Source organism: Phocoena phocoena, chromosome 1 (genome assembly GCF_963924675.1).
Source record: "Phocoena phocoena chromosome 1, mPhoPho1.1, whole genome shotgun sequence".
NCBI classification, from domain to species: Eukaryota; Metazoa; Chordata; class Mammalia; order Artiodactyla; family Phocoenidae; genus Phocoena; species Phocoena phocoena.
Window position 1 is genome coordinate 32,737,666 of NC_089219.1, and position 25,524 is coordinate 32,763,189.

General features: G+C 40.7%; 1 protein-coding gene and 1 non-coding gene across 3 annotated transcripts; both read left to right on the forward strand.

The window, feature by feature from the left end:
• Window positions 1-13,153: 13,153 nt before the first annotated feature.
• On the forward strand, window positions 13,154-24,797 carry ZFP69B (ZFP69 zinc finger protein B). 2 transcript variants are annotated; one of them, XM_065897021.1, is made up of 5 exons: window positions 13,154-13,280; window positions 17,247-17,332; window positions 19,548-19,674; window positions 19,938-20,036; window positions 23,629-24,797. In XM_065897021.1, the coding sequence occupies exons 1-5, from the start codon at window positions 13,154-13,156 to the stop codon at window positions 24,795-24,797; spliced, it is 1,608 nt and encodes a 535-aa protein (XP_065753093.1). The 2 variants fall into 2 exon arrangements, with proteins under 2 accessions (XP_065753093.1, XP_065753102.1); XM_065897030.1 differs by having other exon boundaries at window positions 19,941-20,036.
• Window positions 19,213-19,308, forward strand: LOC136141051 (small nucleolar RNA SNORA12). Its single transcript, XR_010657701.1, has one exon. It is a non-coding gene; the product is annotated as a small nucleolar RNA SNORA12 (small nucleolar RNA).
• Window positions 24,798-25,524: the final 727 nt, after the last annotated feature.

Here is a 25,524-nt window from a genome sequence, read left to right on the forward strand (position 1 = left end):
CCAAAATTTCTCCAGGTTTGGAGACAGATGTCATCAAGATAAAAATGTAGCCCTGTATTCTATTGCTAGACCTGAGCTAGTTCAAAGACCTAGAGCCTATGGAAAAATGGAGAGGCCAGGTGTCCTTGAGGAGGGGCTTATAAAAGCCCCATAAGTGTACAATGTGTATCTTACTTCTGGCTTTCCCCAAAGGGACCCATTACCATTTTACCTGGGTCAATACACTAGGGAAACTACACAAACACTTTGGCAACAGTTGGACACTAACTGTTAGCTATCACTATGTCCTGAGTACCCATAATGTTGGCCACTTGTCAGAGTGGAAGCATATAGAGATCAGGTAATGATGGAGTTTTGAACTAATTCAGTCTCACCATAGGCCCGATGGAACCTTAAACCCCTCCTGTAGTAGTTTCCCCATTTCTGAGTGTCTAGTTGGAAAAGATGCCCTTAGCAACTGAAAGAATTCCCACACTGGCTTGCTGACCAGTGAAGTAAGGACTGTTGAGAGAAGAGTGGAGAAGAGGAAGCTCCTGGAGCTCTTCCCTATCAAAATAATAAATCAGTAGCAGTATTATATCTCTGGAAGAATTTAAGAACCACATGTCCATTTAACTTCAGTCTAGCTGGTGCAAAAGATGGATGGGTTTGGGAGAAAGACAGTAAATTACCATTAACTTCTTCAGGTTAATACCTCCAAACTGGGTGATACTCATTACAGGTGCTTTTCCAGAAGTTATTTCCTTATTGAATCTAATCAGGATAGTGTTTGACACATGATATATGTCTATTAACATTATAATTTTGGAGAGGGATTTTATCCTGATAAACAAAAATATCAGAAGGAATTTGCTTTCCCTTGGTAGAACAGCAGTGTGAGTTTACCACCCCATCTGAGGAATATGACACCTCTTAGATCTATGCAATAGTTCAATCTGTAGAGGCTTTGGCTCTCTCACCACAGTAGATTGTATTTTCCAAGATGGCTCCCACCAACATATACCCCGTCCCACACTGGCATTCTTCCATTGAAAGGTGGGATCTATTTTCTCTCCCTTTGAACATGAGTAGTCCTTGATAACTGCCTCAACCAATAGAATGCAGCAGATATGACACTGTGTGACTTCTCAGGCTAGGTTATAAAAGGGCAATACATATGGCTTCTTCCTGGCTCTCTCTCTCTCTGTCTTGGGACTCTTGCCCTTCATACAAAGGCAACAGATTTTGAGAAAGCCCAGGCCACATAGAGAAGTCATATGTGGGTTTCTGGCCAACAGCCCTGGCCAGGCCTACGTGGCAGTAAATAACCTTCAGATGATTCCAGCTCTTTGCCTTTTTTTTTTTTTTTAACATCTTTATTGGAGTATAATTGCTTTACAATGGTGTGTTAGTTTCTGCTTTATAACAAAGTGCATCAGTTATACATATGTTCCCATATCTCTTCCCTCTTGAGTCTCCCTCCCTCCCACCCTCCCTATCCCACCCCTCTAGGTGGTCACAAAGCACCGACCAGCTCTTTGCCTTTGAGTCTTTCAGTTAGGCTCCCAACATAACGGCACAAAGACAAGCTGTCTGCACTGTGCCCTGACTGTATTTCTGACTTATGGGAACTGTGAGAGATAATAAATGATTATTATTGTTTTAAGCAGGAAGTAATAGGCAATCTATCATGTAATCTAATCTACAAGGAGTCCTGCCACATCAGTGAATTATTTGAGGCATGTTGGGCTGATTCTTTTATTTTTTGGCCACACCGTGACCAGTGATCAAACTCGTGGCCCCTGCATTGGGAGCGTGGAGTCTTAACCACTGGACCACCAGGGAAGTCCCCGGGCTGACCCTTTTAAAGGCAAGAACACGATGCTGAACTTGCTCCCCTCTGTATTAAAAAAGAAGTACTGCACTTGGTGAGTCCCTTTGGATTTGTAAAGCAAATATACCATAGTTGGGTGTGTTGACACAACGGATTTTGGAGGTGACCTGAAAAACTGCCTACTTCAAGTGGAGTCCAGAGTGACAAATGTTCCTCTTGTTCAGGCTACAGGTACTTCTTCCCTCAGTCCGCATGATTCAGTAGATCAGTAGCAGATCAGGATACTGTTTGGACACTCTTATAAGCCCCAATTAAAGAATCACCAAGAAGGCAATTAGGGTTTTCAAAGCTATGCCCTCTTTGGCAAGTAACTATTTCCCCACCTGGCCTTGGTGGGGATTGAATCCCAGATCGTGAGACCCTAGGTGCCATGGGACCAGAGCTGCCCATGATGAACTGGGTAGTGGTCTGCCTGGGCCATATCTCTGGAGAACCTTCCATGTCAGTATCTTTAGATCTTTTTCTCTTAGGCCGATTGGAGTCACTGGAGAAGTGTTTTCAAATTTGCTACCCAGGGAGTATAGACCTGTGTGGAAGCATTCTGGGAAGAAGATTGGGAGTCTCAAGTTCAGTGTGCAAATTTTCATGTATCCTCGCCCCATTCCCTCCTCCATTTCCAGCATAGGACCCTGCCCTCAACTGTGCCTGGTGTTCTTCAGTCCAGAGACCCCTCTGTTTTATCTTCTCCTTAAACTACTCCTCCAGTCTCCCACGGAGAGATAAAGGACAGTCACCTGACTGTGGAGTACTGTAGAGCTGCTGGAAATCTAACTGCTTCTAACAGATTTGCAACCAATATTCTATGTTTAACATTGCTTCCACTCCCCATTTCCAGAAGTCCCCCAGGCAACCAGTTTGTTTGCTTTTGGGGATTCTGTAATGTAAATCAGGTTGCTTCTTGGCTTTCCCCACTGCTCACTTAGGATTCAGCCTTGTAAGAACTCGTAAAGCTATCATCATTCATCCATTTCTTGTCTTCTGGATTTATGCTTTTGGTTTCAAATCCCTTTTTTCTGCAGTTATGATGAGATTTTGTGAGGGAGTGGAGCTAAATACATGTGTTCCATCTGCTCCCTTTAACTAGAACTTAAGACCACAAAACAAGGGCTAAGAAGGCGGAAAGGCCAGAGGATGGGACCCTTCTTTTGGAAAGGGGTACAGTTTTCCCTGGGAAGAGAGATATGGACTGAGAGCCTCAAGGAAAACAGCACCTGTGGGATGAGGGTTGTGACTACAGTCCTTGTGAAGTCCAAAGTGTCAAGTACTTTCTTTCTAAGAGAGTTCAAGTTCATTATGATTGTAATTCTGAACTTCCCTGACTCTCCCATAAAAGTTTTCATAAGACTGTTCAGTCTGGTTTATCAATATTGTGGGAGTTTAAGGAAAGCAAGAAGAAGGTGGCTTTAATCTCTCCCATTGTCTCCCAGGATGGAGAAGGGGCATTAGCTCTGAGTGCCCACCCCCTAGTGAAACCAATGGACCCCGGAGGATTGTTCCAGAGAGGACAAGAGAAGAAAGAGTAGCCATCTGTTAATTCTCATGTGTTAGTGAAGGTTGTTCCTTTGAGGAGAAACGACTCCAGCAAAATTCTGGATTTTTTTAAGTGGAGTGGCAAGATGATTTATAAACTGAATGAATTCACTGGAAGCAGAAGCTCAGAACCAGGCGTGACTTTCAGACAATTTTATTTTTTATTTTTATTTTTAATTGACGTATAGTTGATTTAAACTCTGCTGTGTTCATTTCTGCTGCACAGAGAAGTGGCCCAGTTATGCACATATATACATTCCTTTTTCTATTCTTTTCCATTATGGTTTATCTCAGGACATTGAATATAGTTCCCTGTGCTATACAGTAAGACCTTGTTGTTCCTCAATTCTATATGTTATAGTTTGCATCTACTAATCCCAAACTCCCAGTCCATCCCTCCCCCACCGCCCTCCCCCTTGGCAACCACAAGTCTGTTCTCTATGTGAAAGACAATTTTAATTGCTACATATTTATCTTTTTAACTGTTTAATTGAAGTATATCTTACATATAGGAAAGTATACAAACTATACATGTATAGCTTGATGAATTTTCTATGTATTTATTTTTAATGTGTATTAGAAGAAATATAATTGGTACATTAAACATGGAATTTCAAGGATATTATTGCTTGGGATTAGGGTAGTGTAGGCTGGTAAGGCGCTCACCTTACAAGGACTGCATGACTTGCAGGATCATTGTTCACACATTCAGTGACTGATTTGGGTTCTCTCGGAAACACATCCTGACAAAGGGTTGGGCACAAGTAGTTTATTTGGGAAATACCAATAGGGGGTGGGGGAAATGAGACAGGGAAAAGAAGATAGCCAGTAAAGGATACACTATTAAGCTAGTTATCTCTGCAGGAGGCTGGAGCTTAATCACACTGAAACTCTGGGAAACTGAGTTACAAATCTCAGAATCATTCCACCTAGTGGTGAGCAGACTGGGTATTGTCAAACCAACCGGCAAGAGTCATCGGTTGAGCCCCGGTGGTGGGTGTAGTGGGAGGGTTGTCAGTGTTAATTCCTTGCCCAGCCGCAGAGATGCAGATACTGGCAGCTGGCATCGCTGAAGCACACTGGGAAGTCTGAAGGGTATGCACAGGACACAAACAGCGTCGGCTACTATAACTAAACTTACCATCATAAGCATGGATAGCATAGATAGTATAGTATAGATGATTCTGAGTGCTAGCACAGTTCCTTCTGCTGGAAGTTGACAATCATTTGTGAAGGAAAATATGTAGAAGTTTATATAATTGTAAATTGAATTGGGCCTCACTCTGTCACTAATCATAATGTTAATTTCCTTTTGACACTATCATGAATCAGTGGTGAAAATGGTATTTCTAAAGGATAAGGCTGAAAATTGTAATAGAAATGTGAACAGTAGTGGTGATTTGAATAAAATTTACCAATTATAAAAAAAAAATTTACCAATTATGCACAGGGAGAACCTGGGCGTGAAGGTTTAAGATAAATACCTAACAAAGTTCAGATTATCAGTCCTATAAGAGAGGGTCACTGAATTCTCCCATTTTCTCAGATCCATGAAGAGATGGGCAATGATTTCAAACACGTTCTGTTTCATTCAGAAGCTCATTGGTTCTGAATGAAACCACCGAAGAGCAGCATCTCTTCAAGATGCTAAAATGACTTCATCTTTCTGGATCACATTTGTAAGAGCATGTTCCTAACTGGCACTGGCTCCAGATAGATTTATCCTTTGAACAATCTAAATGCAGTCCTGCAAGGCAAGGTTTAAACCAGTTTTCCACTTGAAAGATCAAAATCATTGAATAGCAATGTTGTGTAACTGGAGCCGTGGGGTGGACCTCTTTAAAATGGTGAGTTGGGGGATTTCCCTGGTGGTCCAGTGGTTGGGACTCAGCACTTTCACTGCCATGGACCTGGGCTCAATCCCTGGTGGGGGAATTAAGATCCCACAAGCCGTGCAGTGTGGCCAAAAATAAATAAATAATTTTTTAAATTAAAAAAAAAGTTCTTTTATCTATAAAAATAAAATAAAATGGTGAGTTGGGTTCCTTTTGTTTGGATGATATGCTGATTAACTCATCTGAACTACTCTCTCGTACTATATTTTGAAGATTATGAAGAGACACTTGAAAGACTTGCTAAAATGTCTTCGTAGGGATTTTCTGAATCTGGTGGCAGAGATGAATAGATAAGGAGCCCTCTCTTCAGTATCTCCGATCTTTAATCAAACAACTTGACACATTTTGAAGATCAAATTCTAGGTATTGTATTAGATGTCCTATTGAAATAATTATTAAACAAAAATTTCTCATAATTTTGGTTAGTTTCTAACTCCATCAGAAATGCAGTTATCTTGTACTTATATACCATGCATGCAAGTGAATTAGGATTTCCAGTGCTGGCTCATATCAAATCTGAAAAATGGAAACATTAATGTAGAAGCCCATCTTTTTTTTTTTTTTTGGTAAGTGACATCAATCCAAATATCTCTCCCTACTTTTAAATTGATAAACAATTCCATTCTTTGCATCGAGAAACTTATTTTCAGATATGTACTTTTGTAAATTGACTGTTATTATTTCTTCTTTTCATTGTTTTATTTAAATTTTTAATTTCTTGGATTCAGTATTTTTATTTATTTTGTGGCATGTAATGCTTTCCTATTTACAGTAGAAAAATTTGTTCTCTTTTTCAACACATTTATTGAAATAAAGGGAGTTGAGAGCTTCAATATAATGCAGCCAGCATCATTTGGCATAAATCCCCAGTTCAAGCACGGAGTTACAATGATCTGCTTTAGGATCATGTTATGTTCCTTTTGTTTAATTTGTGTATGTTAACAGTGTAGCATGTATTTTTCTCTACATTCAGATACTCTGCACCAATGTAAGTATGCATATAATAAGTAGTATATTTACATACACACATATACCTGTATATATACACACAAATATACATATTTGGGGGATAATTATTAGTCTGAATCATATATTGCCTTTTTGTATGTCAAAACTGATCAAATATTAAGAAATTCACATGATTTAATTTAATACTTTCTCACTTAAAAATATCTCATGGAAATCCCACCAAGTGATGGTATAGCTCCAATTGATTCGTTTATAAGGCCTTTTTAAAGTTCTTGGTGTGGGCCAATCATCATTTATTCAGCAGTTTCCATACTGGTGGGCATTTACTTTCCTATTTTCTGCCAGTAAAACCAGTTCTGCAATAACCATTCTTGTACAGCTGTCCTTTGTAACAACGCTATTTTTTCCAAGGGATAGATTCTCAAAGTAGGAATGATTTGTAAACAGAGTATGTATTTTTTATTTTAAGAGATGTTTCCAGATTACTTTCCAGAAAGACAGGTGTCCACTTCTATAATCAACGTATGGGAGTAATCTCTCCCTGCATTCCCACTTGCAATAGCTGTTATAGTTCTTATTTTTGCCCAGTTTGGGTGTAAAGTGATGTCTCATTATTACTTTTAATTTGCATGTTTGGCTATCTTTTCATATGCTTGTTGACTATTTGGATTTCTCTTCTGTGAATTGTCTAATCATCATGTTCTTTGCCCATTTTCTCACTGGATTATTTTTTTCTCCCCCCCCCACCTCCACTTTTTTTACAGGGATGAAGTTGACTTGAAATCAGTAGTTGAGGTATTGTTGTTATTGACTGTCAGTGCCCAAGCATTGGTTAAGTTATGTGCATTGTTGGTACTGGAACTGTTGAGTTTAATTACTATGCTAAATGTCGTAAAAGTTACAGAGTGGTTTGGCATTACAATGAAAAAAATTATGATGTACATAAAAAGGCACAGAAACAGAGTAGCATTATGTGTAACAAAAATCCATGCCTAGAAATAGTCTGGCTGAAAGAGCTCCTTCATTAAGTATAAAATAAAATTCTACACTGTAAAAAACTGTGTATTAATTTAATTGCAACATTTTTCTTTATTAGTAGTACATAAATAATGGTGTATTTAAAATAAATGATATTTTAGAGTCAAATACATATTTTTGTCTATCTGCATTGCAAATATTTTTTTCAGATGTCATCTGTATATTGACTTTGTTTAAGTGATCTTTTGCCTACAAGAGTTTTTAATTTTTATCTAGTCAAGTATGTTGATCAAGTTTTCAGACTTTTTGTGAAAAACGTTTCTCCCACTAATAATTGTATACGTACTTTTTTCCAACATTTTTATTGGGTATAATTGATATACAAGAAAACTGCAAGTATTTAATGTCTACATTTGATGAGTTTGGACATGTGCATGGACCCATGAAACCATCACCACAATTAAGAAAGCAGAATCTATATAGAATCTATTTTCACCTCCAAAAGTTTCCTTGAGTCCTTCTTTTTATTTTTGTGTGTGTGATGAGAACACATAACATGAGATCTACTCTCAACAAATTTCTAAGTATGCGATACAGTATCGTTAACTATAGGCACAATATTGTACAGTGGATCTTTAGAACTTATCTTGCAGAACTGAAACCTTATAGCAATTGAACAACTCCCATTTTCTTCTCTCCCCAGCCCCTGGTAACTACTGTTCTATTTGTATATGTACTCTTTTGGATTTTCTTGCAAGATTTTTGTTCTCTTATTACATGTAAGAGTTTAATACAACTGGAATATTTCTGAATATGGTTTAGATAGGGATCCGTTTTTATTTTCTTCCAGATTGATAAGTAATAAAATTCCATAGGCTTCACTTATTAAACAATTCACCCATTTCCTTCTGAATTGAGCTACCATCTTTGTCATTTAATAACTTCTCATATACACTAGAATCTATTTTTCGATTCCCTAGTCTGTTCCATTGGTTTATTTTTCATTTCTCACACCAGTATCATAATTATATGGCTATGATGACCCAAAGACACTTCAGAATCCTTTCAATTAGCATCACCATCATCATCATCATCACCATCATCATCATACTTTTAACTTAGAAAGCAATTCTGGTGAACTTGTTCCTTGCAAATAAAAGAGACTTAATCACAAAACTATGCATAGAATCACCTTTCTTTGAACATTTTAATAGTTTACTTTAAAACAAAACTTAACTTTCCAGAAATTATATGATGTGTAACATGTACAGTAGAAACCCAACTTGATTTGTTCCTGCTGTGGACTGAATGTTTGTGTCCCTGCCCAATTCAAATTCAGTTTGAAGCCCCAGTATGACTGTACTCGGAGATAAGATCTTAGGTTAAATGAGGTCTTAAGTAAAGGATTTGTGTCTTTATAAGAAAAAACACCAAAGAGCTCACTCTCTCTTCGTATATGCCTACAAGAAGAGGTCATGTGAGACCTCACATGAGGTCTCACACACAGCAAGATGGCAGCTACCTACAAGTCAAGAGAAGAGTCCTCAGAATGTAATCTACCTTGCCAGCACCTTGATCTTGGACTCCCCAGCCTCCAGAACTGTAAAAAAAAAAAAAAAAAAAATCTGCTGTTTAAGCTATCCAGTCTATGGTATTTAGTTGTAGCAGCCCAAGTAGACTAAGACAGTTCCCTAAGTGGCTAACTAGTTGTCCTAATGACACTTACTGAATAATTCATCACTCCACTAATTTGTAATGCCACTTTTATAATATTTTAAATTTCAGTAAATTACCAAGTCTGTTTCAGGGGTCCCAATTTCATTTCATTAATTTATGAGTATATTTTGGCGCTAGTTTTATCTTATTTTGATTATTGTGCCTTATATTATATTGGTAAAACAATTTATACCAATTATATTGGTAGGTCAAGTCTGACATCATTATTGTTGGAAAATTTTACTGGCCATTCTGGAATACTTACTATTCCAGGTAAACTTTAGAATCATTTAATTTAATAAGAGGAAAAGTTGAGATTTTGACTGTGGAGCATTAAAGGAGGGAAAGTGACATATTTAGAATGTTCTATTCCAATCCATGAACATGGTGTACATCATCATTCTCGCCATTTAAATCAGAAACTTTTGTGGTTTTATTTATAATGTCCTGCATAACTCTTGTTGTTCGTTCTTAGCAATATTTTCCAATATTTTATTATGAAAATATTCAAACATACAGGAAAGTTGAAAGAGTTTTACAGTGAGCATCCATGTACCACTACCTAGACTCTACCATTAACTTTTTACTATATTTATGCTGTTTTTTTGTTGAGTAGTAGACAGAAGCACAGACTGCCTGGATTCACCACTTGCAAGCTGTATGATGCAGGGCAAGTTACTTAACTTCTCCAAACCTCAGTTTTCTTATCTGCAAAGTGGGAATAATAATAGCATTTACCTCAAGGGGTTGTTATGAGGACTACATTGGTTAAAATATGTAATGCGGGACTTCCCTGGTGGTTCAGTGGTTAAGAATCCGCCTGCCAACACAGGGAACACGGGCTCAAGCCCTGGTCTGGGAAGATCCCACATACCACAGAGCAACTAGGCCCGTGCATCACAACTACTGAGCCTGTGCTCTAGAGCCTGCGAGCCACAACTACGGAGCCCATGTGCCAGAGCCCATGCTCCACAACAGAGAAGTCACTGCAGTGAGAAGCCTGGGCACCACAACAAAGAGTAGGCCCTGCTTGCTGCAACCAGAGAAAGCCACATGCAGCATCTTAGACCCAACACAGCCAAAAAAAATAATTAATTAATTAAAAAAATATGTAATGCACTTAGAACAAAGCTTCATACTCTGTAAATACTATATGCTGGTGTGTTCGTCTGCTTGGGCTACTATAACAAAATATCGTAGACTGGGTGGCTTAAACAATGGAAATTTCTTTTTTCACAGTTCTGAAAGCTAGAAGTCCCAGATCAAGATTTGGCAGGAGCTATTTCTGATGAGGGCTCTCTTACTGTCTGTATATGGTGACTTCTTGCTAAATCTTCATATTACCTTTCCTCAGGGTCTGCCTTCAGAGAGAGATTAAGCCCTTTGATGTCTCTTCTTAAAAAGACACTAATCCTATAGGATCAGGGCCCCACCCTTATGACCTCATTTAATCTTAATTACAGACAGTCCCCAACTTATAATCTTTCAACTTTACGGTTGTGTGAAAGTGATATGTATTCAGTAGAAACCATAATTTGAATTTTAATCTTTTCCTGGGCTAGCAATATTTGGTATAATACCCTCTCTTGATACTGGGCAGTGGCAGTGAGCCTCAGCTCCCAGTCAGTCACAGTCATAAGGATAAACAACCAATGTACTTACAACCATTCTGCACCCACACAGCCATTTTGCTCACTTTCAGTACAGTATTCAGTAAATTACATGAGATACTCAATACTTTATTATAAAATAGGCTTTGCGTTAGATGATATTGCCCAACTGTAGGGTAATGTAAGGGTTCTGAGCACGTTTAAGGTAGGCTAGGCTAAGCTATGATGTTTGGTAGGTTAGTTGTATTAAATGCATTTCTGACTTACTGTATTTTCAATTTATCATGGGCTTATCTGGATGTAACCCCATCATAATACCAGGAAAGTCTGTACTTTTTTTTTTTAATTTATTTTATTAATTAATTTATTTTTGGCTGCATTGGGTCTTCGTTGCTGCTCAGGGGCTTTCTCTAGTTGCAGAGAGTGGGGGCTACTCTTTGTTGCAGTGCAGGCTTCTCATTGTGGTGGCTTCTCTTGTTGCAGAGCAGGAACTCTAGGCACGTGGGCTTCAGTAGTTGTGGCTCCCAGCCGCAAGGGCTTTGTTGCTCCGCGGCACGTGGGATACTCCCGGACCAGGGCTCCAACCCGTGTCCCCTGCATTGGCAGGTGGATTCTTAACCACTGTGACACCAGGGAAGTCCAAGATCTGTACTTTCTTACTCCAAATATAGCTACACTGGGGATTAGAGCTTCAACATATGAATTTGGAGAGCTGGGTGAGGAAACACGGACATTCAGTTCAAAATAGCTAGCAATCACATAGTTTTTTTGTTTTGTTGTGGATTTTTGTCTTTGGACGCACCGCGCGGCTAGCGGAACTTCCCTGACCAGGGACGGAACTCGCGCCCCCTGCAGTCCAAGCGCAGAGTCTTAACCACTGGACCACCAGGGAAGTTCAGCAATCACATAGTTTTACTCTATTTTCTGAATTGTTATTTTTGTAGGCTATTGATGTAGAAAATAAAACAGCATTACAGTATAATCGTTTTTGCAGAAAATACATAAAAATGCATTTTAAAAATTGTGTGTGTGTAGGTGTCTGTGCACCAAATGTTAGCAATGGTTACTCTGCTTGGTGAGATTACAGGTAACAGTTATTTTGTGGCATTTTAGAAATATAAGGAAAGCAATTAACGTAAGAACTTATTGAATACTAGGACAAACAACTACCTGACCGTGGTAGTCTTTTAATGAAACACTGGATTCCATTCCACTTTCAGTCTTTTCCACGTACATATTAAGTGAAAGTGGTATGGATTCTTTTACACCAATGTTGTTTCGACAAAAAAGAGATACAGATGTTTCCCTTTGTCAAGTGTTTCAAATCTCCCGGCGGAAACATACACACATCTATGCCTGGCAGAGGGGAGCCGGTTCTATTCAGTAGTCTTGGCGGGGACGGGAACACAGGCTTTGTTTCCTTCCGCAGGAGCAGGCTGCTTCTCCCTGGGTTCGGGTCCCGAGCTGCGTGCAAACGGAGAGTGATGGGACAGTATCCCGGGGCGCATCCCGGGAGGCGCCGGCGAGCTGGCAGGCTGCCCCGCAGGACGCCGGGAACCGCGCGCGGAGGCTGCTGCCGCGCAGGCGCACCGGCCGGGCTGCGCTACGTGGGGCATCTTGGCCCTGCGCGGAGACCGGTCCGTCGCGGCGGAAGGGCTAGGGCGTGCGGCCCGAGCTGGTGAGATGGGTGAGCCAGGGCTCCCCTGGGTCTGGGGAGGGGACAAGCCGGGTAGCGCCGCCTCGGCCCCGCCCGCTGTCACCCGTGGCGCGCAGTGTGCCCCGCGCCCCAGAGTCGGCTCAGACAAAGGCTGCGAGGGCAGGGCCGGGCGGTTCAGCCCTGGAGAAAAGGTTTATCCTCTCCATTTCGGGAGGAGGAAACTGGATTAGCGGGGTTACGGGATTTGCCGCAGCCGGCAAGGGAAGGAGCTGGGATTCAAAGCCAGATCCTTTTTGATTCCAAATCTCAGACTACTTTAAACCTAGTGCTGCCTAAGAAGGGAAGGGAAGGAGCTGGGATTCAAAGCCAGATCCTTTTTGACTCCAAATCTCAGGCTACTTTAAACCTAGTGCTGCCTAAGACAAAGAATTGGGTTTTATTTATCCCTTTATGCTTCATGACCCCAGCACGGTGTTTTGGACCATATGGACTGTATATATCCACGGTCACCATGTATCTTTTGTAAACAATGTTCAGTGATTGGTGCAAGTTCTAGAATTCTGACCATGTGATTGAACTTTCCGGATCCTTTTGCTGACTCTGATGTTTTCTAACCAGCATGGCTAGGGGCCTGTAGACTTGGCGATTTAGAATAAACGTCTGGAGCCTCCCGCTGCCTGCTGAGGAGACAGATGGAGCGCAAGGATGGGAGGTGTTTCTGAGAGCCTAGGGAGTAAAAAGGTCCAGACTCCGGATTTTGGTGCTGTATGTTCGCCGGGTTCCTGAGAGTGGAGGACACCTGTGCAACTGTGAAGCCTCCCGTCAGTTTCCGGCAGTTTCCTCATCAAAAGTGGACAAGCCCAGTCAGGACTCTCTGCCCTGTGAGCTGAGCTACAGTTCGCCAGAAAGGAGCGCCGAAGTTATCATGCTTCAGAGACTCCTAATCACCCTGCCCGTCGAGGCCAGCACCTGGGTGAAGTTGCGCCATCCAAAGAAGGCCACGGAGGGGGCGCCCCTGTGGGAGGACGTGACTAAGATGTTTGAAGGAGGAGGTGAGAATAGACTGCTGGGTGGGAGGGAGGCAAAGCAGCATCGTCTAGGGTGGGAAGGAAAGTGGGCAGCTGAGAGGAAGCATCTGCTTAGGTAAAAGGTCTCTGGAGTTCTTGATTGTTGCTCCTGACTGGGGTTTTCCCAAGTAGTAGTGGTTAGTTCAGACTAAAACTAATATTTCAGTGTCACGACTGTGTATGTTATTTCTTTTTATCTTCCCCATGGGTGCGTGGGGCTGAGAGGACTTGCCTGATTTTCCTTATTTTACAGTGAGGAAATGTGAATCAAATGAATGACCTGTCCAGGTATTGGGTGGGTAGGTCAGAAGTAGAAGGCAGTAGGGAAAGTACCAGGTGAGACCGGAGTATCTTGTGCTAGAATAGCAAGGAAGAGCTCAAAGACCAATGGACGTCTACCAGAAGGATGCAGAAGCCCGGTTCAAATTGGGGACAGTTTAAGTGTCCAGATTTTTTTTTAAAGGACCTTTTATTTATTTATTATTTTATTTATTTTATTTTTGGCTGCGTTGGGTCTTCGTTGCTGGGCGCAGGCTTTCTCTAGTTGTAGCGAACGGGGGTCACTCTTCATTGCAGTGCGCGGGCTTCTCATTGCGGTGGCTTCTCTTGTTGCAGAGCATGGGCTTCAGTAGCTGTGGCTCGTGGGCTCTAGAGTGCAGGCTCAGTAGTTGTGATGCACGGGCTTAGTTGCTCTGCGTCATGTGGGATCTTCCTGGACCAGGGCTGGAACCCGTTTCCCCTGCATTGGCAGGCAGATTCTTAACCACTGTGCCACCAGGGAAGCCCTAAGTGTCCAGATTGATTGTAACACCTTAAATAAGTAAAATTCCACGCATTCATGATGACACTTAAAATAGAGAAAGAGAGTCACAGATGTAGAAAATAAACTTATGGTTACCAAGGGGGGAAGGGGGGATGGGATGAATTGGGAGATTGGGATTGACATATATACACTACTATTTATAAAATGGAAAACTAATGAGAAACTACTCTGTATAGCACAGGGAACTCTACTCAATGCTCGGTGGTGACCTAAATAGGAAGGGACTCTAAAAAAGAGTGGATATATGTATATGTATAACTGATTCACTTTGTTGTACAGCAGAAACTAACATAACATTGTAAAGCAACTACACTCCAATAAAAATTTTTAAAAATGAAAAAGAATTTAGGAAGCCCCCCCAAAATAAATAAATATAACAGAGAAGGGGGGGAGAAAACTCATCTGCCACGTTGGAAGTGATTAATACACTGATTTCTTATGTTGAAAATAGATTTTTATGGGAATGAAGGATGCATTTACCTTGCTTTTTACATCCTTTTCAGAGAATACCTGCCAATAATACATGTAGAAAGAACGATAGAATATTTTACTGTAAATGAAGTAATTGGAAGGTTGGTAGGGAACAGGATATTCACATGGTGTCAAGGTATACCCCCCACAAATCACTTGCTAAATGCCAGGGAAAGGACATACTTTTGCAGGGACAAGATCTAGTGGTCACTATCTTTTTTTTTTTATAATTGTATTTATATTTGGCTGCATTGGGTCTTCGTTGTTGCGTGCGGGCTTTCTCTAGTTGTGGCGAGCGGGGCTACTCTTCGTTGTGGTGCGCAGGCTTCTCATTGCAGTGGCTTCTCTTGTTGCGGAGCACGGGCTTCAGTAGTTGTGGCTTGCGGGCTCTAGAGCACAGGCTCAGTAGTTGTGGCGCACGGGCTTAGTTGCTCTGCAGCCATGTGGGATCTTCCCGGACCAGGACTCGAACCCGTGTCCCCTGCATTGGCAGATGGATTCTTTTTTTTTTTTTTTTTAAATGAGTTTTTTCTTTTAAGGGATTTTGCCTTTTTTTTTCAAATTTTATTTATTTATTTGTTTATTTATGGCTGTGTTGGCTCCTCGTTTCTGTGCGAGGGCTTTCTCTAGTTGTGGCAAGCGGGGGCCACTCTTCATCGCAGTGCGCGGGCCTCTCACTACCGCGGCCTCTCTTGTTGCGGAGCGCACGCTCCAGACGCGCAGGCTCAGTAATTGTGGCTCACGGAGCTAGTTGCTCCGTGGCATGTGGGAACTTCCCAGACCAGGGCTCTAACCCGTGTCCCCTGCATTGGCAGGCAGATTCTCAACCGCTGCGCCACCAGGGAAGCCCGGCAGATGGATTCTTAACCACTGCGCCACCAGGGAGGTCCTAGTGATCACTATCTCAACCAAGTGTCCCAGTGATGGGATAACCTGACATTTTGTGCCTTCTGGGTGATGTAATATAAAGCACATTGTATCCCCCATGAAGAATCCCTGCCTAAAATGTTTAACCTGATCCAAATTAATCTTAACGGTGGAACTTCTGGTTTAAAGAAAATACAGGGGATGGAGAAATAAGAGAAACCCCACCATGAGGATACAGTAAGTCGATGCCAGTGTCATGAAGGAAAGGCAAGTACTGTCTAGAGTAAGAGAGTCTTTGAATAATAACCACTTAAAATGTGTGAGCCTTAATTGGAAAAACTCTAGGATAAAAGACAGTTTGGGAACAATTGAGGAAATCTGAATATGGACTGAATATTTAGATGATCCTATGGAATTATTGTTAATTCTCTGAAGTGTGATAATTGGTATCATGGTTATGCAGGAGAAGACTCTTTGAAGTATTTAGGGAGGAAGTATCATGATTTCTGCAACTTTGAAATGGTTCAGAAAAAAATATAGATAGATGAAACAAATATGGCAAATGTTAACGATCATTTAATGTGTCAGATATATGGGTGTTCAATATTCTTGATGAAAAGTTAAGGGAAAAGTACAAGGACAATAATTCATGTGCCTTAATTGCTAGTTCATATTTTTAATATGTCAAATTTCAGCCAGTATTTCTTGAATTCTAGCAGCCTGGCATGATTTAGTTGTGTTTAAGTAGTAGATGGGAAAAAATGAACCAGATACAGTTTCTATGCATATACTCATACTAATACTCAATTGACAGTGATAAGTATAAAAATAAATATAATAGGAGACAGCCTGAGATAGATACCAGAGTAGAGATAAAAACCAAGCTTTGGGGCTTCCCTGGTGGCGCAGTGGTTAAGAATCCGCCTGCTAATGCAGGGGACACAGGTTCGAGCCCTGATCAGGGAAGATCTCACATGCCGCGGAGCAACTAAGCCAGTGTGCCGCAACTACTGAGCCCGTGCTCTAGAGCCCACAAGCCACCACTACTGAAGCCCACGTGCCTAGAGCCCGTGCTCCGCAACAAGAGAAGCCACTGCAATGAGAAGCCCACGCACCGCAACGAAGAGTAGCCCCCACTCGCCGCAACTAGAGAAAGCCCGTGCGCAGCAATGGGGACCCAATGCAGCCAAAATTAAATAAATTAATTTTTTAAAAAGCTTTGGAGGAATTCAGGGGAGAGGAAGCTTTCCTCTCATTAAGGGGCTCTGAGAAAACTTCACTCAAACTGGTCTAGAAGGATACCTCAGTTTTTCACCGAGTAGGACTTGGGGGAAAGTACTGAGGTGGGTGCTATCCAGGTATGTTCAAAGAATGGTGAATAGGATTATGTGGTGGGTGTGTCCAGAGGATGAAGGATGGTGTTTAGAGGCAGGTAATACTTGAAGAAGCAGTTTTGGACTGGTTGTGGAGGATCTTGAAGTCTATGGTAAAGTGTTTGGATTTTTCTTTCTTGAAAGTGGGGAACCTTTCAGGATTTTTGTACAAAGGAATGGCCTGGTAGGTCTGTGCTTTTGGACCAGCGTTGGCCATTGGGAAACATTAATCCCCCAATCAACGCACTGCAGATCCTCCTCATTAAGGAGGCGCCAGCCTGCTCTTGAGTTGCTCTGAATGTCCCTCATTGTATTGAATGTATTGAGAGAGGGGCCAGATTCAGCAGGTCTGCAGACAGTTTTTCTATTTGGGGGATCTGGGAAGATGCAAACCTCAGAGCTCTTTTCCTTTCCCAGTTCTGCTATCTCAGGATGCTGATGAGACCCGGGGAGAAAGTTTTGAGGATGAAGTGGCATCTGGGTCCCTGACAGCAGAATCCCAGGTAGGTTGGAGTTTCCTGTCACTTTCTTGAAATTGTTTCTCAGATTTTAAGAGCCCTGGCTTCAATTTTCTTTGACTCGACTTCCTGGATTGGATTTTCTTAGCCTGTTAGAAACCAGGCTGCATGGATTGATTTCACAGGCATTTTCCCCACCTGTAATAACCTTCCTCAGAAACCCTCTTGTTTCTAGCAAACCTCTAGCCATTTATACAACAAATTTAAAAATCATGTGTGTGAGTGTGTGTGTGTGTGTGTGTGTAAGAGAGAGAAATATATATAATATAATTCTTGCCCTTAAGCATCTCAAGATGTCATCCAGGGGAAAGACAAACATTGTAAAATATTTAAAGCAACACTTTAAAATGAACAGAGAGGTTCTGATATTCTTGGAGATGTATACACTTCATTAATGACCTTTAAGAAAGGATTTTTGGGGCTTCCCTGGTGGCGCAGTGGTTGAGAGTCCGCCTGCTGATGCAGGGGACACGGGTTCGTGCCCCGGTCTGGGAAGATCCCACATGCCGCGGAGCGGCTGGGCCCGTGAGCCATGACCGCTGAGCCTGCGCGTCCGGAGCCTGTCCTCCGCAACGGGAGAGGCCACAACAGTGAGAGGCCCGCGTAACGCATAAAAAAAAAAAAAAAAAAAAAAAAAAAAAGAAAGGATTTTTGGTCATGTCCTGGAGCAGAATTACAGATGATAGAGAAATGAGTAGAGAAGCTACTGACAGGTCCTAAAGGACACAAACTAAACAGGCTAAGAAGAAAAGGAAGGAGAACTAAAGAGCAGTTTAATAGTGTCTGTGTATCATACATGAGCTCATCAGAAAACCAGTGACACTAGCAGGCAAAGCTCTGCACAGCCAAACCCCGGAAGCATAGAGAAACTCAAGAGAATTAGAGAGTAATCAGAGAAAACCACTATAGAAGGAGATATTATTAGAGAACAGAAGAGTTTTAAAGTGGAGTGACCATAACTTCCAAAATCACATGGTACAGGGTTTAGTCCCATGTCTTTAACCTTCCTCAAATTCATCAGTTATATATGGAGGCTAGTGTCTAGTAGGCCTAAAATGCATTCCAGAATTATTTACAATACATAAAAAGCATTAAAATAGTCTTAATTCCATACTTAAGGAATTTGTTATTATCTCAGCCTTCCGGCTTCTGGGGTCTCTTTGCATTTGGTAATATTTTTAAAAAATAACCCAAATGGTTATTTAATTTGTGTAGATCATTCATAACAGGCTCTTGTACCTCACAATGCAGTGTCTGCTTTGGTCAAGGAATCTTCCTTACTAGGCAGAATTCGTGCTCCCTCTAAAAATGTGCTGTTCTCACATACTTTTTTTACTAACAGAAATACCCAGCTAAGGGTCTTCTCCATGCTGAAATGTTCTCATTTTTTAAAAAAATTTATTTATTTGGCTGCGTCAGGTCTTAGTTGTGGCACGCAGGATCTTTCCTTGCAGCAAGCGGGCTCTTCGTTGTGGCACGCGGGCTGTAGAGCGCGCAGGCTTAGTTGCCCTGCAGCACGTGGGATCTTAGTTCCCTGACCAGGGATCAAGCCTGCTTCCCCTGCATTGGAAGGCAGATTCTTAACCACTGGACCATCAGGGAAGTCCCGAAATGTTCTCATTTTAACCAATTCTTTCAGCCCAACCAGGGTCCCTGTTTTCTCTTGTGGCCTTAGCCCCTTTTGAACCCTTTCCTTTCTCAAATATTCCTGATTTTTATTGTCCTTAACCTAAATTACTATATACTGTTCTGTGACCTTCTTTAATATAGTTCATGAGTATTTTGCCTTCAACCAAATTGTGAGTTGGAAAAGACAGCTTACACACTCCCTGCATTGTTTTGTAACCTCCAGTAGAGAATCAGCCAGTTTTCAAGAGGGTGTCCGTAGGAACTGGCAGAGGCTTGATGACAAAGAGATCTCTTTCTAGCCTTTCCTGCATCAGAGATGGGCTCCCACATGTGGCAGGCTACCTCATAAATTTAAGTCCTTACATACAGACTGACATAGACTAGACCTGTCTAGCCTGAGGAGAATCTCTGCTGAGTTTCTCCAACCCTATGATGGATTTGCTTTTATTTAAAAAAAAAAAAAAAAAAAAAGAGGGTATCCAGGAAAACTTGGCTAAAATCTCTTAGCATCTAGACAAGGTTAGAACAACTTCCTAACTCTGGCTGAAAAGGAACATATTTGATGTTCTAGGAACTGTTAACCTTCAAAGACATATCTGTGGACTTCACCCAGGAGGAGTGGGGGCAGCTGGCCCCTGCTCACCGGAATCTGTACCGGGAGGTGATGCTGGAGAACTATGGGAACCTGGTCTCAGTGGGTAAGGATGGGTTCCCTTTGTAACTAGAACCTGTCTATTGGAATAACAATCTTTATTTCTAAGTTAAGTGGTATGCTTGGTCTTTGGGTTCTGTGTTAGAGATTTCTAATTCCTTCTGAACATCAAGTCATGATTGCTGTGGTCTTTTCTGCTCTGGTCTTTCTACTCTACCCTTCAGAAGGCCTGAATAACAAAGAACTATCTTTAAATTCTTGGGATGCCTCTCTGACCTCAGCACATGTAGTTTTCTTCTTCTTCACAAGCAGGGTATCAGCTTTCCAAACCTGGTGTGATTTCCCAGTTGGAGAAGGGAGAAGAACCATGGCTGATGGAGAGAGAGATTTCAGGAGGTCCAAGTCCAGGTAAGAGCAAGGCAGATGGAGCCTTTGTCATGCTTGCCAGAGAGTTCGGCTTAAAGGCTTCTTCAGGCCACTGGGGAGGTTGCAGCCACCTGGGTGAGACCCACAAGAAACCTGATTACCACTCTGTCCCCCCTTTCCTGCACTTGCCTCTTCTCATTAGTTTCTTTGGAGTCAGAGGAAAAGAGATGCCTTTCTCATCAGGGTTAGCAGCCTTCACCATTTCTCCTGACCTGACATTTGTGGTTTTCTTGCTTTCTCCAGCATTCTAAACCTTACCCTGATCATAGTTTCTTTCTCCTGTACATTGAGTTATCCATGGATCTCGCCTCATAAAGACAGTACCCTTCACCAGATCCTTATGTTATTGTATCCTGACTTTCACTTTCTCTGATGATTCCATTTAAAATTTTTTCCTAAATCTTATTCTATGACCATATCTTCAGTTCTGATTCTCTTTTTAACTTGTGTAATTTAACTTTTATTTCAGATAATTTATGACTCATTGAGAAGTCACTACAGAATTCCTTCTTACCAAATCCAATGGCTTTTAATAGTCTTCTTCAACTTCAGTAATAATGTAACAGTAATAATGGCACTGTTTTCCAAGCTGGCTTCTGCGAGTCCTGTGCCTACTTTAACCCCACCTTACAAATGAGGAAAAGAAGGCTCTTAGGTTAAGAAATCTGTACATGATTGTTTAGCTACTACTTGGTGGAATCAGTATTTGTCTAATCATTCTGACTCCACAGTTTGTGTTCTTTTTATTTTTTTAATTACGACCCATTTTTATTTTTAAATTATTTTTAAAATTTTTATTTATTTATTTTATTTTTGGCTGCATTGGGTCTTTGTTGCTGTGCACGGGCTTTCTCTAGTTGCAGCCAGCGGGGGCTACTCTTCGTTGTGGTGCACGGGCTTCTCATTGCGGTGGCTTCTCTTGTGGAGCACAGGCTCTAGGTGCATGGGCTTTAGTAGTTGTGACATGGGGGCTTCAGTAGTTGTGGCTCGTGGGCTCTAGAGCTCAGGCTCAGTAGCTGTGGCACACGGGCTTAGTTGCTTCGTGGCATGTGGGATCTTCCTGGACCAGGGCTTGAACCCATGTCCCCCACATTGTCAGGCGGATTCTTAACCACTGCGCCACTAGGGAAGCTGCCACAGCTTGTGTTCTTATGGTGCTGTCCTGCAGGGCAGCATTAGGTTATATAGACCACACCACCTTCTTGGTATCTTTTCTTCCACCAGCTAATTCAATAATTTTTGTCTCCTCTATCTCTCTTATTGCTTCTTCAATGCTTCTCATCAGTCTCCTTTTTTAATGCAGATATATAATTGACACCTTTTTTAGGCTAAGCTAAACTACTATAGTATATAGACTCTAAAGTTTGGCTCACACAGAGTAGGACTTTCTTGCTCATGTATTGATCTGTTTAGTTCAGTGGACAGTTCTTTTCCCCCTGACAATTCAGGGACAGAGATTCCTTCCACATGGTGGTTCCATCATCCTCGAGGGCCTCCTCATCAACTAAGTTTGGCCAGCAGTAGAAGAAGAGCGCAGAGGGGTTCATTTGGGTGGTTTTTACGGGCCAGACTGGAATGGCTAACATCACTTTTCACTCTCATTCACTTAATGGGGGAGACCTTTGTCACTTCACTCAATCAAATTCAAGGAAGATTGAGAAATATAGTATAGTTGTGTGTCCAGAAGTAGGGAGAAGAGATTTCAGAATGGCCAACAGTCTCTGCCACAATCCCTGAGGAGCCTCTGTCTTTTACACTGCTGTTCTGTTTCTGCACAAACTCCCACAAATGCATTATGATGGTCTCAACTATCCCTTTGACATCTATAGTCCCCATATTTTCATCTTTGTCATATATGTTCATATGAACTCTATTCTCACATATCCCTGGTGTTTGGGACATCTCTATATAGACATGCTGTTGTTACTTCAAGCCCAGCATATCCAAAAACAGAAGCTATCTTCTCTCTCAAACAAAGTTCTTATCCTGACTCCTCCTGTTCTTTTAGCCTCTGAGACTAGAAATCATGGTATCAGCAAGAATGTATCATGCTTTCTACTCTGTTTTCCCCTCATTCTCCGTGGTTTTTTCTTTGATATTACCTGCTAGGTCCACTTCTACTCTTCATCTCTGTTGACCTTGCTAAGCCAGGTTCCCATCATCCCATGCGAATTACTATAATTTCTAGTTGCATTTGTTGACGTCCTCCTTTTCTTTCTGAATCATTTTGAATGTTACTGCCAGATTTGACCACTTGAAATATCACATTTATCTTTTTTTTACCCTAAAAAGAAAAGTTAAATGCCTTCTTATTCCCTGTAGTAAGTAATCCAAACACCTCTACTTGCTTTTTGAGTCCACTTCAAAATTTATTCAGCTATTACCAAGTACTTTGTATGAGCTATTACTAAAATGAGGTTAGACATTCTGGGGACTAAGATTTTGCCGTGAACTGGAAATGTTGGTGCTTTAGGATGACAGGGTCCAGAATGGTTGGATAGGAATAGAGAGTAAAAATCCAGGAAACTCCCTCATCCAAAAATGCTGTGTCATATATACTACGGATAAAATACATATTCTCTATCTTTTAAGAGTTTACAGTGTAATTAATGTTTTGTCACAAATTAAGAAATCATTTTTCACCTCTTATGTAGGCAGAAATTATGAAGATTGATAAAAATCCAGTGAGTTTGCAGGGAGGGGCACCCATATTCAGTGATAGCCCACATACTCATACCCAATACTTTCTTTTTAGTAAATCCTATGAAACATCGACAAGAGTGTACACCAACTTACATATAATGACAAAGTGAAAAATCAGAGACAACCTAAATATTTTTTAGTAAAGTCAAACAAATATGTTTGTAAGTAGAATGTAGTACAATTGTTAATAAGAATGAGATAAATCTAAATGTACAGACATATAATTGAGCTTAAAAAAAAAACAGATGCCGAACTATATGTATTCCATGATTCCCTTTTTTGGGTAGAAATGTATATTTATGACCATATATACACAAATGCACACATTCACATGTGTATATTATTGAGAAATGTCTGAACAGATGCATTCCAAAATCCTAAGAGATTAAAGGAAATGGGGATGAGATTGAGAGAGGCTATCCTTTTTCAGTGAATGCATTTCTATATTATTTGATGTTTCATTTTAACATGCACAGAGTATGAGATACTTAAATTTTTCTAAGTAAATAAAATTTTGTCGTAGAAATATAAGCTCGAGATGATATCGTGTTAGAATTCTTATCTCCTTGTTTTATCTCTGATATTTGCCCTTCCAGTGATGCTTTCATCTTAGTCCATTTCCTCTTGCAATTCTCATGGATGAACTCCTCCCAATTTTTAAAGTCACCTTACATACTTTTAACAGCTTCTTTGTGTTGACCACCTTGTTACTTTCACATCAGCTCTCTAGGTGGCAGGATCCTATTTGAAGACAGTCCAACCCTCCTGTACCTAGTATATATTATTTTTTTCCCCTCCTGTTCTCACTGTGGCCATTTATTTTTTAAAGTTCAGTGAATATGAGTTATTTATATTTTTGGATTTCTTTCAGACTTGGAGGATGAAACAGAAACCAAAGAGTCAATCTTAAAGAGTGACATCTCATGGGAAGAATTACACCATGACCTGATGATGGAAAGGTCCACAAGAGGAAGCACCTTGGTTTCCACGTTGGGAAGGGACTCCAAATGTCATAAGTTAGAAAACCACGAGGAGAACCAAGGAATGGGTGCAGGGCAAATCCCCTTGATCCACAAGAAAACACTCACACAGGAGAGAGGCCAAGAATCTAACAGATGTGTGAAAAGTATTCATGTGTACTCAAAAGTTATTCCAGGACCAATAGATCCTCCAAGAAAAAGACACCATAAATATGACATATCTAGAAGGAAAAGTAGATACAATTTAGGTTTGATTAATCACTCAAGGAATTATACAAGAATGAAAGCCTTTGAATGTAATATTTGTGAAAAAATCTTCAAACAGCTCATTCATCTTACAGAACACATGAGAATTCATACTGGAGAGAAACCTTTCAGATGTAAAGAATGTGGAAAAGCCTTTAGCCAAAGTTCATCCCTTATTCCACATCAGAGAATCCATACTGGCGAGAAACCCTATGAGTGTAAAGAATGCGGGAAAACCTTCAGACATCCATCATCTCTTACTCAACATGTTAGAATTCATACTGGGGAGAAACCCTATGAATGTGGTGTATGTGAGAAAGCATTCAGCCAGAGCATTGGGCTGATCCAGCATCTGAGAACTCATGTCAGAGAGAAACCTTTTACATGCAAAGACTGTGGAAAAGCATTTTTCCAGATTAGACACCTCAGGCAACATGAGATTATTCATACTGGTGTGAAACCCTATGTTTGTAATGTATGCAGTAAAACCTTCAGCCACAGCACATACCTAACTCAACACCAGAGAACTCATACTGGGGAAAGACCATATAAATGTAAGGAATGTGGGAAAGCCTTTAGCCAGAGAATACATCTTTCTATCCATCAAAGAGTCCATACTGGAGTGAAACCTTATAAATGCAGTCATTGTGGGAAAGCCTTCAGGCATGATTCATCCTTTGCTAAACATCAGAGAATTCATACTGGAGAAAAACCATATGATTGTAATGAATGTGGAAAAGCCTTCAGCTGTAGTTCATCACTCATTCGACATTGCAAAACACATTTAAGAAATACCTTCAGCAATGATATGTGAAATATGTTCAACATCAAAGAATCCCCAAATCGGAGCAAAAACCTCTAAATCTATGGTTTTCTGACTTTTGGATTTCAAGAACCAATAATTATTTTTTAATGGTTTGACCCAATGTTACAACTATTAATTTTGCCATATTAAAAAAAAGCACTACCTATTATCTGCATTGTTTCAGAAAAGAAAGGGCATTTTAATATTTAAAAATACAGGAAGGATATATTCATAGAGAACAACCCTTTACATTTGAATTAACTTAGCTTTATGAAAATCTCCCAAATTTGTCTTTATTTTTCTCATTTCACTGTGGACCAGTGAAATCATCACAACAGGCCAGTGATCTGTGATTGGCTTTGAGAGTCACTGTTTTAAATATCCCTTTAATGAATCAGAATAAAATATAATCTTTACTATAGCTCTTTATATGGCTGGAAGAGGTATAAATAAAAATGTCAGTTGTCTCATTTCTAGAAGAAAAAATGTTAAAGGGGTTTTTCTAGACTTGATAGATAATGTGCTATACATGGGATACTTATATTTTATGGTTTTCTATAGAGAGGAATTGGCAAACTTTTTCTATAAAGGGCCAGATAGTAAATATGTTAGGTGTTGTAGGCCATATGGCCACTGTCAGAACTACTCAACTCTACCATTTTAGTGCAAAAGCATCCAGAGGCAATATATAAATCAGGGTATCTCAATCTTGGTGCTGCTGATATTTTGGGGCCAG